The sequence below is a fragment of the Balaenoptera physalus genome, assembly GCF_965194825.1.
Source record: "Balaenoptera physalus genome assembly, chromosome: 2".
Lineage (NCBI taxonomy): Eukaryota > Metazoa > Chordata > Mammalia > Artiodactyla > Balaenopteridae > Balaenoptera > Balaenoptera physalus.
Window position 1 is genome coordinate 175,000,739 of NC_138883.1, and position 18,700 is coordinate 175,019,438.

Here is an 18,700-nt window from a genome sequence, read left to right on the forward strand (position 1 = left end):
GCTTCTCTTGTTGCGGAGCATGGGCTTCAGGCGTGCAGGCTTCAGCAGTTGTGGCATGCGGGCTCAGTAGTTGTGGCACATGGGCTCTAGAGTGCAGGCTTCAGTAGTTGTGGCACACAGTCTTAGTTGCTCCGCGGCATGTGGGATCTTCCCAGACCAGGGCTCAAACCCGTGTCCTCTGCATTGGCAGGCGGATTCTTAACCACTGCGCCACCAGGGAAGCCCCCCAATTTCTTAGCATGAAATAAAATGAGTGTGCACGTGTGCGTATCTGGTTACACTTTTACCCTTTTTGCAATGATTAACCCATGACTGCCTCCATCTTCAACTTTGAACTCCCTCAATCGTGATCAATGCAGAATTTGCTGAGATTTCACATAGGAAATAGAGGAAAGGGGTTATGTTGTGAGAGATCTAACCTGTGTAACTTTTAAAAGCAAAAAACACAGTAAATCCCTATCTCATTTTGGCCAACTCTCGGACTTGAGAGTAAGCTCTTTTCTCAACTCTCTTTGCTGCCGCAGGATGGGTGTGGGGAACCTCTCTTCCTAGCTCCATACTTTCTTTCTCATTATTGTGCTAGAGCTGGCTCATACAAGCTTGGAAGAACTGCCTGGTAAATGTCCAGCAACGTTGTGAGCAGGTTGTTAAACCACTGGTAGCTTGAAATTAGCCAAGGTGGGACTATTTACATCACTGGAAGCAGCAAATGTGACAAGTCAGGGCTTTCTCCCCAAGCTAGTTGTTAAACATGGGAGCACCACTGCCCCTATCCTTCTCCACCCCTGTTCCACAACCTGCGAGACTGGCTCAGAACTTTCCAGTCTTCCCCCAGTTTGAGCCTTATGGAGGCTGGCCGAGAAGGCCAGGTAAGACTTTGCTGCCACACCTGACTCATCAAGAAAACTGATTCAGAGGGGTTCTAAGCCTCAGTGAAACAAAACTATCATATTAGATCCAAGGAGCAACTACAAGCTTGGGAAATTACAGAGGACTTTATTTCTCCAAAGGTTTTAAGCACTCTTATGTATATTATACTTTAACTTTGGCTTACTTGAAAAGCAGAGTTTGTGTTATTTTGACAATCATCCTTCCCATTATATCAAGCTTAGTCTAGAACATTAAAATTATCATCCACTGCCAGTTAGAATAAAAGTACATTGTAAAGTATGCATAGACTTAAAAACGTTTTGTTTTCATGACATATGTCTCCCAATAAATTGTAGCTGGCTCCAATGTAACTTAATATTGAAAGATGCCAATCATAATATATCTGATTTTACTAGTAAGTTAGCTGCATAGAAGGGCTTTTGACTTTATAGTCCCTGATACTTAAAACCAAGTCAAACACATTACAGCAGACCTATGTATCAATATTTTAAAAGGAGAAATACTCCTGGCCATTTTATAATCAGAAGACAATACTCAAGCTACTTACTTCCAGGAGTTGCTGTGTTCAAAGAATCTTTTTTTATGTCTAGAAATGAAGCATTATCCTCTGGTATTATAAAGGGGAAGACTAAAGAATAAGGAATGTTAAAGAGAGTGTTTTTTCCCTATATGCTGGTCCTTTTCTACTGAACAATAAATCACCAACGAGCTTTTTGAGATAATTAAGACTACCACAGCACCATCATGATTTGTAAGGTGGGAGCATGGCTAGAGAAGGAAAAATCACATGGATGCTACAAGTGTAGGCCAATTTGTGAAGCAAATGTGCCTCTATAGAATTTTCCTGTTGAGTAAAATGCTCTAAATCACGTCAGACTTTCTGCAAATTTACAATTATAGTTGGTTTTCAATTGCAAAGTATGGTCTTCACCCCAAAATTGTGAGAGGCAGCTACCCCTATGATATCACCCCCATTTTTATGGATGACAAAACTAAAAGTTCTGAGAAGATAAACAGCTTGCTCAACGTTGTACTGTAAGGAGATGAACTAAGAATTAAACTAACATTTTTTAATTCACACTCTGGCTCTCTTTCCAATATATCATGCTGCATCTCATCTATTTTCAGAATGAAACTGAAAATCAATCCCATCAGAAGTATTTTCTGGTACCAAGACATACAACAAATCATACTAAATAATGCAGCAAGTTATTTTCAAAAGAATAAATAATGTCTATTTCAGTCATTATTAATAATACTCAAAATGAGATACAGATTATAAATAACATATAAAAATGATACTAGGTAAATATAATATTAAAATTTAAAATATTTTTCTAAGACAAATACTGTATGATATCACTTACAGGTGGAATCTAAAAAAAAAAAAAACAACTAGTGAATATAACAAAAAAGAAACAGACTCACAGCTATAGAGAACACACTAGTAGCTACCAATGAGGAGAGGGAAGGGGGAAAGACAAGACAGGGGTAGAGAATTAAGAGGTACAAACTACTGTGTATAAAATAAATAAGCTATGAAAATATATTGTACAGCACAGGGAATATAGCCACTATTTTATAATAACTATAAATGGAGCATAACCTTTAAAAATTGTGAACCACTACGTTGTACACCTGAAACTAACACAATATTCTAAATCAACTATACCTCAATAAAGAATAATAATAAAATGTTTTTCTAGAGATGTCTCTTTGGAGATGAAGACCCACGTGCTGTGACTAGTTTTATTTCAATTAAGATATAAATAGGACTTTTCAAAAGGCACAGTTTATGGTTAGTTAACTTAATCATTAAATATTTATTGGGTACTTATTAGATGCCTAGACCTTATCTTGAAGGTATTCATTTATCAGTCCTATGTAAACAGCTGAGGTACTGATTTAGTTTCCTATAACATCTCTTCATGGTGAAAGCCAATCTTTTTGTCTATTGAAATGGGTGGAGACACCCCAATAATAAGTCAGTAGGCTTCTAAGTGGTATCCTGTGTAGATCAAACAGTCTTTTGTAGTTAGTTTCTATAAAACCCCTGAAGAGCTCAGGTCTACATGAAAATAAATTCTGCAAGTCAATACAGCGGTATAAGATTTTCAGTCAGTACAGCCAATCATTTCCACTGGGCATTACTTTTTAAAGGAATGGCTGATCTGAGAAAATATTTGAAGAGATTATAGTTGAAAACTTCCCTAATATGGGAAAGGAAATAGTCAGTCAGGTCAGGAAGTGCAGAGAATCCCATACAGGATAAATCCAAGGAGAAACACTCCAAGACACATATTAATCAAACTATCAAAAATTAAATACAAAGAAAAAATATTAAAGACAGCAAGGGAAAAGCAACAAATAACATACAAGGGAATCCCCATAAGGTTAACAGCTGATCTTTCAGTAGAAACTCTGCAAGCCAGAAGGGAGTGGCAAGACATATTTAAAGTGATGAAAGGGAAAAACCTACAACCAAGATTACTCTACCCAGCAAGGATCTCATTCAGATTCAACGGAGAAATTAAAACCTTTACAGACAAGCAAAAGCTAAGAGAGTTCAGCACCACGAAACCAGCTTTACAACAAATGCTAAAGGAACTTATCTAGGCAGGAAACACAAGAGAAGGAAAAGACCTACAAAAACAAACCCAAAACAATTAAGAAAATGGTAATAGGAACATACATATTGATAATTACCTTAAATGTAAATATATTAAATGCTTCAACCAAATGACATAGACTGGCTGAATGGATCCCAAAACAAGACCCATATATATGCTGTCTACAAGAGACCCACTTCAGACCTAGGGACACATACACACTGAAAGTGAGGGGTTGGAAAAAGATATTCCATGCAAATGGAAATCAAAAGAAAGATGGAGTAGCAATTCTCATATCAGACAAAATAGACTTTAAAATAAAGACAATTACAAGAGACAAAGAAGGACACTACATAATGATCAAGGGATCAATCCAAGAAGAAGATATAACAATTGTAAATATTTATGCACCCAACATAGGAGCACCTCCATAGGTAAGGCAAATGCTAAAGGAATGGCTGATGAATGTGTGACAGCTAAAGAAGAGAAATATGTAGCAAGCAGACTGAACTGAGCTACACATGGTACTGACATACTGACATTTCAACCACTAAAGGCAAGAGAATTCAATTTACATGGTTTTTAACTCTGCGTGATGGTAACTTCTAATTAGAATGCTGTGATTATTGTCACTTGGCGTAGGAGAAAGGGATTCAAACTTTTATTCTCTGCATACCTTTTGGTGTCCCTCAGGCAAGTTAAGTATTCCAAAACAGCTTTAGGAATGAATTCCTAAAGATGCCAATGTTCTTCTTCACAGCGCCACTGAAATCTCCAAATTGCCACATTTGAAAAAGTCAGATATTGATTTTTTTTTTTTAAAGAACACTTTCTCTGTCCTGGATCATTAACTTTTGGGGTTTGGACAGTAATTGTATGTTTAAGACACGTGCTAGGAAATACTGCCAGCAGTGACTAACTTTAGCCAACCAAGAGGGAAAGGGGTATCCACTGACAAAGGGGTGGGACGTGGTAAAGGAAAGGCTACACGGATTGGTGAAGCACACCAAGGCTACAATAGGGGTAGAGCAGGAAAGCTGTTACCACCCTAAGTCCATACACTAGCCAGAAAGAGCTATAGCTAGAGGTGTAGAAGAGGGTCACAGGACTGGAGAGGTGGCCTTTGGTAGAGGATGAAGTCATCCCTAAACCACTCCCACAGAGAGGGATCCAGAGGGATAAATATCCCAAACTTTCTCTCTTCCCATTTTTTACTCTCATACCAATGACTTCCAGAAAGTGACCCTAACCAGAAGCCAAAAGTTATGAGAATCCAACTAAAACAGCACAAGGAAATCAGCCTCCTGGAGCACACAGCAAGAACGAAAAAGGTAGAGAGTAGATCTGGAAGATGAAATAGGCATACATAGCGTAAGTGGAAAGCTATTCATGGTGCTATTTATCAGAATTATTTTGGGGTAACAATTTACTTCACTGGACTCATTTGATACAATGCCAAAGTCAAGCAGTACTTCACAGTCCAACAAAAAATATCATTTTAAGAAGTAACCTAAATGTCCATCAGCAGATGAATGGGTAAAGAAGATGTGGTACATATATACAATGGAATATTACTCAGCCATAAAAAGGAACGAAATTGAGTTACGTGTAATGAGGTGGATGGACCTAGAGTCTGTCAAACAGAGTGAAGTAAGTCAGAAAGAGAAAAACAAATACTGTATGCTAATGCACATATATGGAATCTAAAAAAAAAAAAAAAACAGTACTGATGAACCTAGTGGCAGGGCAGGAATAAAGACGCAGATGTAGAGAATGGACTTGAGGGCACAGGGAGGGGGAAGGGTAAGCTGGGATGAAGTGAGAGAGTAGCACTGACATATATACACTATCAAATGTAAAACAGATAGCTAGTGGGAAGCAGCCGCGTAGCACAGGGAGATCAGCTCGGTGCTTTGTGACCACCTAGAGGGGTGGGATAGGGAGGGTGGGAGGGAGATGCAAGAGGGAGGGGATATGGGGATATATGTATACACAGAGCTGATTCACACTGTTGTACAGCAGAAACTAACACAACATTGTAAAGCAATTATACTCCAATAAAGATATTTTTTTAAAAAAGTATCCCCTTCACAAATATCTGCAACATGCAGATACATCACCAGGGTGGAAAGAATGAATAAACAAGGACTGAGGCTGCTATTTAAGATTCTCGCATTTTCCCTCACAACAATATTGCTGTATGATTTCTGAAGATGAAAAAAAGATGACCCACTTTTCAAGTTTATGGAGAGAAATCTTCACATATAAGAGGATATCCAGAGTTGAAAATAACAGTTTAGTGATCTTATACTATCAATTTTTAGAACTAGGATCCTACATATTGCAAGGAATCAGAAAGAACCAATAAATTGAGTGTTTCTCCATCTTTTAAAGAGTAACATTATATAGTTAGAGTGAGTTACAAGAGGGAAGAAGCTAGCATGGATATTGCACCTGGTAAGATTTTTAAACCATATATGAATGGCTATGAACCTTTTGCCTTTTAAATTCTTCTGACTCACATAAGCAGAGTTGATCTCTTTCTCCTATGTCCTTTGCACCACCCTAAATCCACTAAATATCTCTATAGCACTTACCTTTTGTTTTCATGTATTTACTCAATAAGTACTTACTGGGCATCTGTTATGTGCAAGGTATTGTTCTAGAGAACAATAACAAAAATAGTGAACAAAATAAATTTTTGTTAAAAAATGCACATTCTCATGAAATTTATATTGTAATAGGGGATTATGGACAATAAACCCAATGTATGGGCTGAACTGTGTTCCCCCAAATTCATACGTTGAAACCCTAACCCCCAGTACCTCAAAATATGACTATATTTGGAAATAAGGCCTTTAAATCGGGGATTAAATTGAAATGAGACCATTAGGGTGGCCCGAGTCCAATCTACTGGTGTTCTTATAAGAAAAGGAAGTTTTTATTTACAGAGAGATACCAGGAGGCTGGCCTACATACAGAAAAGACCATGCATACGGAAAACACCATGTATGTACGCTTCATACATACAGCAAGAAGGCAAGGAGAGAGACTTGGTTTTGGCTTCAGAGAAACCAAACCTGCTGACACCTCAGTCTTAAGACTTCTAGAACTGTAAATAAATTTTTGTTGTTTAAGCCACCTAGTCTATGGTAATTTGTTACGGCAGCCCTAACAAACTGTACATCAAATAATACATAAATTAAAAGCATGTTGAAGTATAATGTACTTAGTACTGTGAAGAAAAATAAAGCAGGAAAAGAGGGAAAGAAAGTATGTGAAATAGGGCTGCAATCTAAGTGGGGTGGTCAGGGAAGACCTCCCTGGGAGGTAAGAGTTGGGCAGAGACTTGAAGAAAGGGATTAAGTAAGCGATACACATGTGGGGGTTTGGGAATGAGAAGAACATTCTATGCAAAGGGAAGGACAAGTGCGAAGGCCAGAGGGAGAGGCAGGCACGGTATGTTTGAGGAGCAGCAAGATGGTCAGGTTGGTTGGAAATCACACACGAGTCACTCAGGAATCCACTTATGAAGGTGGCGTGAGATGAGGTCAGAAAGGTCACAGGAAATCTGATGGTAGAGGCCTTGCTATTCAAAGTGTGGACCTCAGACTGGCAGTATTGGCATCACATAGAAAGATTATTAGAAATGCAGATTCTCAGGCCCTGCCTCACACCTACAGAATCAGACTCTGTCTTAAAATAAAATCCTCAAAAGATCTGTAGACCTGTTAAATTTTTTAACAGCTTCACTGAGGTATAATTAGTATGCCATACAGCTCACCCATTTAAAGCAGAGAAGTCAGTGGGTTTTAGAGTATTCACAGATATGTGCAACCATCACTACAGTCAATTTTGGAACATTTTTACCACCTCAAAAAGACGTCTTGTACACTTTAGCTATCACCTCCTGCATATCCCATAAACGTTGGCTTATTGTGTCTTCATTTTCATCCGTCTCCAAGTATTTTCTGGTTTCCCTTTCTATTGCTTCTTGGACCCACTGCATAGTTAAGAGTATGTTATTTAATTTCTACATATTTGTGAGTTTCTCAATTATTTTTCAATTTCATTAAAATGTGGTCACATAACATACTTTGTATTAGTTCTATTCCTTAAATTTACTGGGGTTTGTTTTATAATCTAGCATATGATTTAGCCCAGACAATGTTTTGTGTGCATTTGAGAAGAATGTATATTCTATTGATGGGTGGTGTACTCTATAGATGTCTGTTAAGTCTAGCTGGTTTATAGTGTTGTTCAATTCTACTATTTCCTTGTTGATCTTCTGTCTGGTGTTTTATCCACTACTGAAAACAGAGTATTTAAAATCTCCAATTATTGCTGAATTATTTATTCCCTTCATCAGTTTTTGCTTTGTGTACTTTGGTGCTCTGTTATTAGATGTATATGTGTTTATAACTGTTATATCTTCCTGCTGGATTGACCCTTTTATGATGATAAGATCTGCTTTATTTCTACTAACACTTTTTGTTTTAAAAGTTTATTTTTTTTAATATCAATATATCCACTCAAGCTTTCTTGTGGTTGCTGTTTGCAAGATATATATTTTTCCATCCTTTCACTTGCAATCTATGTGTGTGTTTGAATCCAAAAATGTGTCTTCTGTAGATAGCATAGTTTGATCATGCTTTTTAATCCAGTCTGACAATCTCTGCCATTTGATTGCATGGTTTAATCCACTCATATTTAACGTTATTACTGATACAGTTAGATTTACTTCTGCCATTTTACTTTTTTTTTTTTTTTTAAATCTAGTTTACAAATCTATTTTTTTTTAACTTATTTATTTATTTATTTTTGGCTGTGTTGGGTCTTTGTTTCCGTGCGAGGGCTCTCTCCAGCTGTGGCAAGCGGGGGCCACTCTTCATAGCGGTGCGCGGGCCTCTCACTATCGTGGCCTCTGTTGCTGCGGAGCACAGGCTCCAGACGCACAGGCTCAGTAATTGTGGCTCACGGGCCCAGCTGCTCCGCGGCACGCGGGATCTTCCCAGACCAGGGCTCGAACCCGCGTCCCCTGCATTGGCAGGCAGATTCTCAACCACTGCGCCACCAGGGAAGCCCCCATTTTACTTTTGTTTTTTTATGTCTCATGTATTTTTTGTTCCCCTATTCCTCCTTTACAGCTTTCCTATGCCTTAAGTGAATTTTTCTAATGTAGCATTTTGACATCTTTAATAATTTTAACTATATTTTTAGTGGTTGCTCTAGGGTTTACCATACACATCTTATCAGATTCAGCTTTCAGTTTATACTAGCTTAATTGCTCTAATATATAAAAATATTACTCTTATATCGCTCTCTCCCCTTTTTCTTCTTTTTGTGGAATTTTTGTTATATAATATTACATCTATTAATGTTATAAACCCAACTACACATTTTTGTAATTATTACTTTACCATTTGTAGTCATTTCCTTAGCCTGATGCAACTCTGCTCCCACCCATAACAGCTCCTTTGTGCTGTTATTGGCAAATATATTACATGTATATTTGAGAAGTGCTCTAAGGACCTTGTAGGCTGCTTTAAGAATTTTGTCTTTTATTTTGAGTGAAATGCGAAAACATTAGAACAGAAAAGTGACCTGATCTGACTTACATTTAGAAAGGTTCCCACTGTCTACTTCATTGAGAAGACTCTCTAGGAGAGCAGGGGTGAAAGCCAGAAGAGCAATTTAGAGATGTTGGCCACAATCCAGGAGTGGAATAAAGATGGCTTGGTCCAGGGTGGAAGTGATAGAGTGAGTAAGAAATTATCAGCTTCTGGGTATGACTTCAAGGTGGCCAGTGAGATTTAATGACAGACAATGCGATGGATAAAAAGAAAGGCATCAAGGAAAACTCCAAGCATTTAGATCTGAGCACTGGAAGAACAGACTTGCCATTAACTGAAATGCAGAACAGTGCTGAAGTACAAAGTTCAGGGGGGTGGATCCAGGAGATCCTGTGAGATTTATAAGGTATGAGATTCCTTATGAGTACCCCAGGGAGGTGATCACTGGGCAGAGGTAATACAAACCTGGAAAGAGGTCTAGGCAGGAAATACAAACTTGGGAATCATCAGTATGTAGATGGTATTTAAATCCATGAGGCTAAATGAGGTCCCTGAGGTCTGAGGATGAAAAGAAACGAGGTCTGAAGACTGAGTGCTGGAACACTCCAGTGTCAAAAGTGAGGGGAGATGAGGAGGCATTTACAAAGATCGAGAAGGAGAAACTAAAGTATTGTAACTCTCTGACTTTTTTGTTGTTGGCGTTTTGTTTTTTTTATTGCTTTGTTTTTGTTTTTTTTTTCTATTTTTCGGCCGCACTGTGTGGCATGCAGGATCTTAGTTCCCCGATCGGGGATCAAACCCGCGGCCCCTGCAGTGGAAGTGCCGCGTCTTAACCACTGGACTGCCAGGGAAGTCCCTGACTTTCTTAATATACTGCAAGCTGCTAAAGAGTAGAAATAATTTCTTTATCATTGTGTTCCTTAAGCAAGAGTTCTCAACCTGTTCTCAACCACGCATCCTTTGAAAAAGCTCCCAGGAAGTATGATACACATCTCCAGGTTGAGAATAACTGTCTCTGTGCCTTTCACAGTGCTGGACACAGAGAAGTTGCTGTGTGTTTCTGAAAGTGAAAATTAATATATGACTAGAACATAAAAACACCCAAAGGTTTCAGATATTAGTTTTGAACTATGACAAAAATTAGCCATCCGCCGTGATCTTACCAAGAAAAGCCATACTGGTCCCCGAGTAACCATTAGGGTACAGCAGTTGCTGTACAAGATATAGCTACCTGTGTATATTTACATTACAGATGCTTAAGTAAAATAAGTAACAAAAAGTGAGGAAAGTATATGGTATGTTGGAGGAAGACTGCTTTTAAGTAGCTTCGCATTTTAAAGTCAAATGCCTTTCTCTTCCTGTGTTTGTGACTTGTAATTCTGTTCTCGTTAAGGGTGGAACCATACAGTAGTGAGGATAAAACAGTCAGAATTTCATCCAAGCCCTGGCTCTGCCTTTTCTAACTGTCTGATGTTCTGCAAGCCATTTAACCCTCTGACTTCATCTCTTTCACTTGTGGAATTAGAATAACAAAAGCTATTCTGAAGAAATACTGCAAAGACTGTAGATATACTTAAATTATCTTGCATACAGTAGGTCCACAAAAACGGTAGTTGTTATTACCACTACTGATAATTTTGGTAATCATAATAATTGTCATTATGATAAAAATATAATAACATAAAGACTGTGAATTGAGTAGTCAATTAGTTATCCATGGTTATGTGAAAAATTACTGCAAAACTTAGTGGCTTAGCTGTTTTACAACAATAAACTATTACTGCACAGTTTCTGTAGGTCAGGAATTCATGAGTAGCTTAGCAGGATAGTTCTGGCCCAGCAGCTCATTAGGATGTAAAGTCAAGATGTTGGTCGGGGCCGAAGTATGTACTTCCAAGGAGCTTCACTGACATGGCTGAAAAGGCGGTGCTGCTGTTGGTGGGAGATCTTAGTTCCTTGCCATGTGGACCTCTCAGTATCCCCATGACATGGTAGCTGGCTTCCCCTAGAGCAAGCAACCCAAGAGCAGGCAAGGCAGAACTATCAAACCCTTTTATGACCTGGCCTTGAAATCCCACATCGTTATTTCTGTGATACCGCACTGGTTACACAGGGCAGCCCTATTCAGTGAGGCAGGGGAAAAGCAAGTAAATACCAGGAGGAAATGATCATTGGGTGCCATCTTGGAAGTCTGGCTACTACAAATAGTAAAGAAACGATACCTTTAACATATTTGAAAGTGGTGAACAAAAGTATCAATGACAGATTTGCTTTCTTTCTCCACCCCACTTCTAAAATTGGAAATAATTCCTAATGTGAATACATAATCAAGATTGCAGTATAACGAGAAAGTCAGTGTTTCAGTTTTCCTCTGAGGGAAAATTCGGTTTTGTTTCCACCGACAAACACTTATAAGCAAGTAATTCACAATTCCAATCTTCAGCATGGTAACAAATGATACTAAGCAACTCTTGCCACGTATTAACTAAGGAATTCAGACTAGAATTCCTCTAGTTACCTTCTAGCAGCAACAACCACATGCAAAATATTTTATTTCCCACCTTTTCATTAACTGGTTGCCTGACTCTGAACAAGTCATAATCCCACTTTTATCTTTAAACTGAGGCAATTAGATTTTTTAGAAAAACAAAACTTACACATAAAAAAGTATACAGATTAGAAGAATTTAAGAGACTATTCCTTCAAGTTCTTAAATTGTATGATGGTTTACTTCTTATGTATTCTTTGAGGCACAGGATGATGGCTAAACCACCTTTTGATAGACTTGACACAACTGCAAAAAAAAAAAAAAACTTTCCAGAGACTTCTATCATAGCCTCGATGTTAGCTCACCCGCCCCAACTTAAAAGTTTATACCAGCAAACACAGCCACTCCTTTGGTTACAAAGAGATACATCACAAGATATTAAGAACATACCAAGCTGGTATGAATGGCGGTTTTGTGTTAACTTCTTCTTTCTGACCTCAATACCAAGGAAAGGAAGTAGGGCTAGATTTTAAGGGCTAGTCCTTAAAAGCTGACCACAAAAGGCAAGTTAAAGGGTCAGAGATGACAAGACAGACAAAAGTGTGGGTATCTCTTTAAGAAGCAAAGAAAGCACCATAGATTTAAAGCTAGATGAACAAGTCGTATATCACTCTATGCCGAGAAAATCTTGTATATGACCACAAACCGTTTTCCCTGACAGACAAGTGAAAACTTAGGAATACTTGCTTTGCTAACAGGCTGTCAAGTGATACGTTCAGAGTCAGGTTTTTTGAAGCCTGATCTGCCATAATTTATACTTCTTCTTTTCAAGCTGCAATTCAGGTCATGCTGTACTCTCTGAGATAATAAACAGGAAGAACGCTTGGGGCCAGCCTTCAATTCACTTTGCCTTTCACCCTGCGAAACAGAGCCTTCGAACAGACATCTTTAGGATGCCCCATTAAGATGATCCTTTCAGAAAATTCTCTTGTTCTCAGTAATTTTAAATGGTACGGCATGAAATAGCTCATCAAACATACACACTCACCAAGCAGTGTATGGTTCAAGCCACACCTAGCCTATGCAAGCCTGTGTTCCAAACCTTAATTCTGAGAATCTGAATCTTACCAAGAAAAGCTATTTGAACACGAGCAACTTTTTCATGCCCTGGTGATTGTGCAGGAAGTTACAGGGCAGTGGCTTACACTCTGTGCCTAAGAAGAGCCCTAAATATCTCCTTTCACTAGAAGTACTATTTAAACTACTCAGGTGTTCAGAAGATATAAGAGATTGCTGTTGTTTAAGAAAAATGTTTCCTTCCTTCTTTAAGGAAGACCTGAAGGGCCTAGAGTCAACAGAATGATGGGAACGGCAGAGCTATTTAATACACATGGCGCAGAAATATCTGGTTGACGTCACTGATTGGCGCTCCGTTTCCATAGCACAGCTGCTGTTGTAAGCAGCACCCCAGCCAGGAACTACGTCCCCCACGCCAAGCACGCACCAGCTCCACTCACATTCTATTGGCCAAGCCCAGTCATATGACCCGAAACATCTAGGTGGGCTAGCTCCAGCCAGTGGAACATGAACGGAAGTGATGTGTGTCCCCTCCAAGCTGGGTGTGCTTTCTCCATAGCACCCTCTCCTTCAGCAGCAACGCTGGGATCACCTGTTGAAGATGTCTGCATCATAGGACGGAAAGAGCCAGAATCCCTGAGTCAGTACTCAGAGGACAGTTGCCTGACCAGGAAGGAATATCTATACTGAATGCTGCATGAGAGAGAATACTAGATTGTGTTATGACACTGCGTTTGGGGAGATTTTGTTGGAGTAGTTCATCTACCCTGACCAGGTGGTGGAAACTGAAGAAATATAGATGCACATTTTCTTGGGATGCAGGATCATCTGGGAAAATGGAAGAGGAACACAGGAAGAAAAAGGCACAGGAACAGAGGCAGCAAAACCTAAGATGGGGAGGAATGAGTTCATTTCCTGGATCAGCCCCTCTGAAGTATCTGCTCTTGAAAACCCAGCTCAGTGGTCTGAAACAATGTGGACTAAGATGGACAACGCGGATATTCATACGGTCAACATTTTAAAATATACACATAGCACAAAAGATTACAAATAATCTTTGCCATACTGAAAAATGCAAACTAGCAGTGATAAGATGGCTAGGTAGTATGTTAAAGATTTTTTTTAAATAAATAAATAAATTTATTTATTTATTTATTTTTGTTGGCATTGGGTCTTCGCTACTGCACGCAGGCTTTCTCTAGTTGCGGTGAGCTACTCTTCGTTGCTGCACACAGGCTTTCACTAGTTGCGGTGCACGGGCTTCTCATTGTGGTGGCTTCTCTTGTTGGGGAGCACAGGCTCTAGGCGCACAGGCTTCAGCAGTTGTGGCATGTGGGCTCAGTAGTTGTGGCTTGTGGGCTTCAGTAGTTGTGGCACATGGGCTCAGTAGTTGTGGCTCACGGGTTCTAGAGCACAGGCTCAGTAGTTGTGGCACATGGGCTTAGCTGCTCTGCGGCATGTGGGATCTTCCTGGACCAGGGCTCGAACCCGTGTCCCCTGCATTAGCAGGCAGATTCTTAACCACTGTGCTACCAGGGAAGCCCCGGCTAGGTAGCATTTTAGTTCATGATAATATTTTATCTGGGAGACACCTGGTAAAAAAGGTTTGGGATGGAGAAACCCAGAGAAACATTCAGGGAGAAAGGATGAGATAGGAAAAAACAGAAAACTTCAGATTCAAAGTAAGAGACAGAGCCAGAGAAGTGAAAGATAGGTTTCAAAAAGGAGTTGAAGTTTATGGATAATTTTTTAAGAGTTAGAAATTAGAGATAGTAGAGAAAATGCTTTGAGGATCTAATAAGTATATTTATTCATTCATTAGTTTAATCCCACAAATACTTACTGAGCAACTACTATGTGCTGAGCCCTGTGATAGGCACCATGGACAGAACCACAAACTCATAGTCTTGGAGCTCACAGTCTTAAACAGAAAATAAAGAATTGTGATACATGGTACCCCATCCCGATGGTCTTCCCAATGACAACTGTTTAACTTCCTTTTATTGAAAAATGTAGTCAAGACCAGTGGGAGACAGAGCACTGTTTCCCTCCCACTCTAGTGCCGTCTTCCTAAATTCTATTTTAGCATCTGAAATGGACAAATTGGCTGAAGAAAGAGAAAATTCTAACTCTTTAACAGACCATGACAAAAACAGAGCTAAATCACTATTTCTAAGAATATGAAATTGCCTTTTATCACCATGCACCGAATAGCTTTCCTGATTGTCCCCTGTACGTCTGTAACAGCAGTGGTCGCAGAACGCACGGTTCCGGACAATAGACAATACAACTGAACAAATTAGTCTCCTGAGTGCAAAATAACACTTTCATAACAATGGGTAATTCATGCCTACTTTCTCTAGACCTTTGCCGAACAGAATAACAGTGCAGGCTAATTACACGAGCTGGCTCACGTGCAGGTCATGAAAAGGCATCCCTCTAAAGAACAGCTGAGAACAGGTCTCAGCGCCAAATCCAAAACAACAGGAAAAAAGTGAGAGAGCAAACATGAGAACATATGCCCAGGCAATCTCATTAGCATGCTGCAGTTAACCATGTTTGTGGACGCCCATGAAAGAGTTGTAAAATTCTCTGCCTTGAAAAACAACATCACCTTCCATGATTAAAGAACTTTCCGCCACGTTATCTCAAGTGCTTTGCTCCAAAGTACAGCTATGGGTCATGGTTACGTTAAGCACTTTTGTCACTTTGCGGAACGAAGACAGTTCGTGTCAGAGAGAGAGAGGTGAAGAGAGTCAGTTGAAACTTTCACACACTGACTCACATGTCAGGCAAGGAATACAACAGGCTTGTCGCAGGGAGTGGGGAGCAAGGACCAATTTTTCCAACTTCTACTCTCATGAGGCGTGGTGCCGCAAGACATTTGGAATTTGAGTCCCTCAGGAAAAGGTTCAGAAAGAGCCCAGCAAACAACAAGCAAAACAATGGCTCCAATATGATCAAAACAGACGTGCAGTGGCATCTATAATGCATGAGCTGCTTTACGTCCACCTCAAAATTCAATGTATTTATTGTGCGAGAAAAGAAGCGTTTGCAACTGTTAGTTCTGGCCCATCTACCATAAGCAAGGGTCCTGGCAAAACCAGTGGCCTGCTCAAACTGAGTCATTTGAGAAAAGCTTAAAGGAGGCACTTTTCCCAAAGTCCTGGGCTGGATGTAGGAAATCCAAATACAGTTATCAGGGGATCATTAAGAACTCATCCTTAGGCTGAAGAGTCCAGTGGAGGGAATGAAGTGAAAAAGGAGAGAGACACTTAACAAAAGTCATGACCTTCATTAAGGATGGAACACCTTCCTTCGGTCAAGGATGTAATTCGCCTGCAGCAACATCACAAGAGAAAAGCTTCTTTTCATTCCTCCCTCTTCCTGATCCATTTCTAGGCTCTCCTCTGAGTCAAATCCAAAGAAAACCAGCTGACAAAGGAGCCAGGAACCTGTGGATGAAGCCCCTGTAGGTCGGCCTCCCAGGGCAAAGAGGGACACAGACCAAACTGTGGCGAAGGGAGAGAAGCGGGTCCCGTGCAGCAAATGCAAGTACGTAGCACAGTGGATTTCTCTAGGACGCTTAGGCCCCTCAGCTGGAATTTAAGGAAAAGAAAACAAACATTTCCAGAGGACTATCCATTGTAATAAACTGAGCTAACATACAGGAACATACAGGGTTGGATTGTCAAACCAGATTCACTCAAATCAGAAATCTTACCGGCTAGCAGGCCAGGCTGTCGGGAGGCTCAGACAAAGCAGAGGCACCTGGGACGTCACAGGGGGCCTCCCCGGTCCTGGCTTCCTGCACTGGACGTGCGCCTCTGGCCCAGAAGGGTAGGTGAGGCCTCTAAGTGAGGTCCCTGGGTTCCTTACACAGCAGGAACGTTTAAACTAGGAAACATTTCCCCGTACACCTAGACAGCTGGACAGCCCACGTGCCGCTCTCCAGGGAGCCCTGCCTCACGGATCCTGGGTTCCATTTAATGTAAGTAATTCCTCAGGCAGGGAGCAGACTGCTAGGACATTCAGTGGATACGGTCCCTTCCTCCCAGCGAGTATCACTAGTCTATTACCCAAGGTCCAGCTGAAAGGAGATTAGACCAGGCTGCCTACCTCAGTTTCCTTTCCCCCCCAGGTCACCCTCCAGGGGTGGAAGTACGTGAATTATAGGCAGCTTTAACTGCTTCCTCCCGTAAACTGTTTTTAACATTAAAGGAGGAAGAGATGTGTGCGTGTGTGTGTGTGTGTGTGTGTGTGTGAGAGAGAGAGAGAGAGAGGTGTGGAGGAGGAGGAGGAGAGGAAGACAGAGGACAGAGAAAGACTGATGGCCAGACTGATGATTAGGAAGAAAAAGAGAAGGAAAGGCCGCTGGGTCTCCCTTACGCAAGACTGCCATGAGGAACCCGCTCTCCCTCTCACCCTGAACAACTTTCCAACTCGGTCAGGTAAGCGCACAGTGACATGCAACTCTGGTAAGTCCCTTCCAGGGAGATTCACAGGTGCCAGCCCAGGCCCCGCCCGAAGGCGCGTCCACCCCGTCCCACGCCGCCAGACTCTGCCCCTTCCCGGGACGGCCCAGGCAGCGCCTCTACCATCAGACTCTCAGGCCACGAGTAGCTCTTCCTTGCATGTAGCTCGGAGCTTTTCGAACTCCTTTTCCCCAGTTCGGAGAAGATGGTGCTGGAGACTCTCTGAAATACAGGATTGTCAGCAGGTGTGGGAAGCTGGGAGTGAACCACAGCTGGGACTGGGGCCGGGGTCAACCTGTCAACCTTCATGGGACTGTAAGCGGCTCGATACAGGTGTGCGTTGTTCTAGACTAGGGTCCGGAATGCCACGGGGTTCTCAAAAAGAGTGAGGGCCTAGAGAAGCCGAGCTGGTAAAACTACACAGAGTGTCGAGTGAATGTGGATTCAGGGACAGATACGTAGAGTCCCCAGTGCCAGGGTCGGACCCTGGTCTGCACAGTTCAGCCCCTCACCCGACGGAGCTTCTCCAAGCCCAAGGTCATGCCTCCATGTGAAGTCTTTTTTAAAAATTTTTATTGGAGTATGGCTGCTTTACACTGTTGTGTCAGCCTCCACTGCACAACAAAATGAATCAACCAGACATACAGATATCCCCTCCCTTTTGGACTTCCCTCCCATTTAGGTCACCCCAGGGCATTAGGTAGAGTTCCCTGTGCTCTACAGTATGTTCCCATCAGTTGTCTACTTTATACACAGTATCAATAGTGTATGTGTGTCAATCCCAGTCTCCCAATTCCTCCCACCCACCCCTTTCCCCCTTGGTATCCATACATTTGTTCTCTACATCTGTGTCTCTATTTCTGCTTTGCAAATAAGATCATCTATACCATTTTTCTAGATTCCACATATATGCGTTATTGTCTGATATTTGCTTTTCTCGTGAACAGTCTTATTTTCCAAATGATTTCAAAGATGCTGTGAAACATTTTTTGACACTTACAAAACACCTATTTTAAAATTAAATGAGGGCTTCCCTGGTGGCACAGTGGTTAAGAATCTGCCTGCCAATGCAGGGGACACAGGTTCGAGCCCTGGTCCGGGAAGATCCCACATGCCGCGGAGCAACTAAGCCCGTGCGCCACAACTACTGAGCCTACGCTCTAGAGCCCGCGAGCCACAACTACTGAAGCCCGCACGCCTAGAGACCGTGCTCCGCAACAAGAGAAGCCACCGCAATGAGAAGCCCACGCACCAAAACGAAGAGTAGCCCCAGCTCACCACAGCTAAAGAAAGCCCGCACAGCAAGGAAGACACAGTGTAGCCATAAATAAATAAAGTTCCATTAAAAAAAAAAATTAAATGCAAAGAGTAGAACTTACTTTCTCGTTTTGTTAGATAAAGTCTCCAAGCCGGCTTGCAGATTTTGGCATCTCTCTGTCGGCGGGAGGAACTTCTCGTTCAGATATGTGCTGTTTTGTGAAAGAGATTAAAAAATAGATTGATTTAAAAGGAGAGCTTATGAGATACGGTTAACAAAAAGCAGATTTAATTGATAAAGTGGGCCCAATTGAGGTCTGATTTTCATCC

The 18,700-nt window shown here is 41.0% G+C and overlaps 1 protein-coding gene and 1 long non-coding RNA gene across 5 annotated transcripts in view; one reads left to right on the forward strand and one right to left on the reverse strand.

Moving 5' to 3' along the window:
• LOC309656471 overlaps positions 1-18,700 on the forward strand; it is a 518,263-nt gene that overhangs the window by 444,772 nt on the left and 54,791 nt on the right. The gene's annotated exons all lie outside the window — the stretch shown is intronic.
• The window catches only part of ST8SIA6 (ST8 alpha-N-acetyl-neuraminide alpha-2,8-sialyltransferase 6), a 279,596-nt gene that overhangs the window by 60,741 nt on the left and 200,155 nt on the right, over positions 1-18,700 (reverse strand). For all 4 annotated transcript variants that reach the window (XM_082452890.1, XM_082452888.1, XM_082452889.1 and 1 more), the window contains exon 3: positions 18,493-18,582. In XM_082452890.1, coding sequence (XP_082309016.1) covers positions 18,493-18,582 — 90 coding nt within the window. The remainder of the gene's footprint in view (positions 1-18,492; positions 18,583-18,700) is intronic.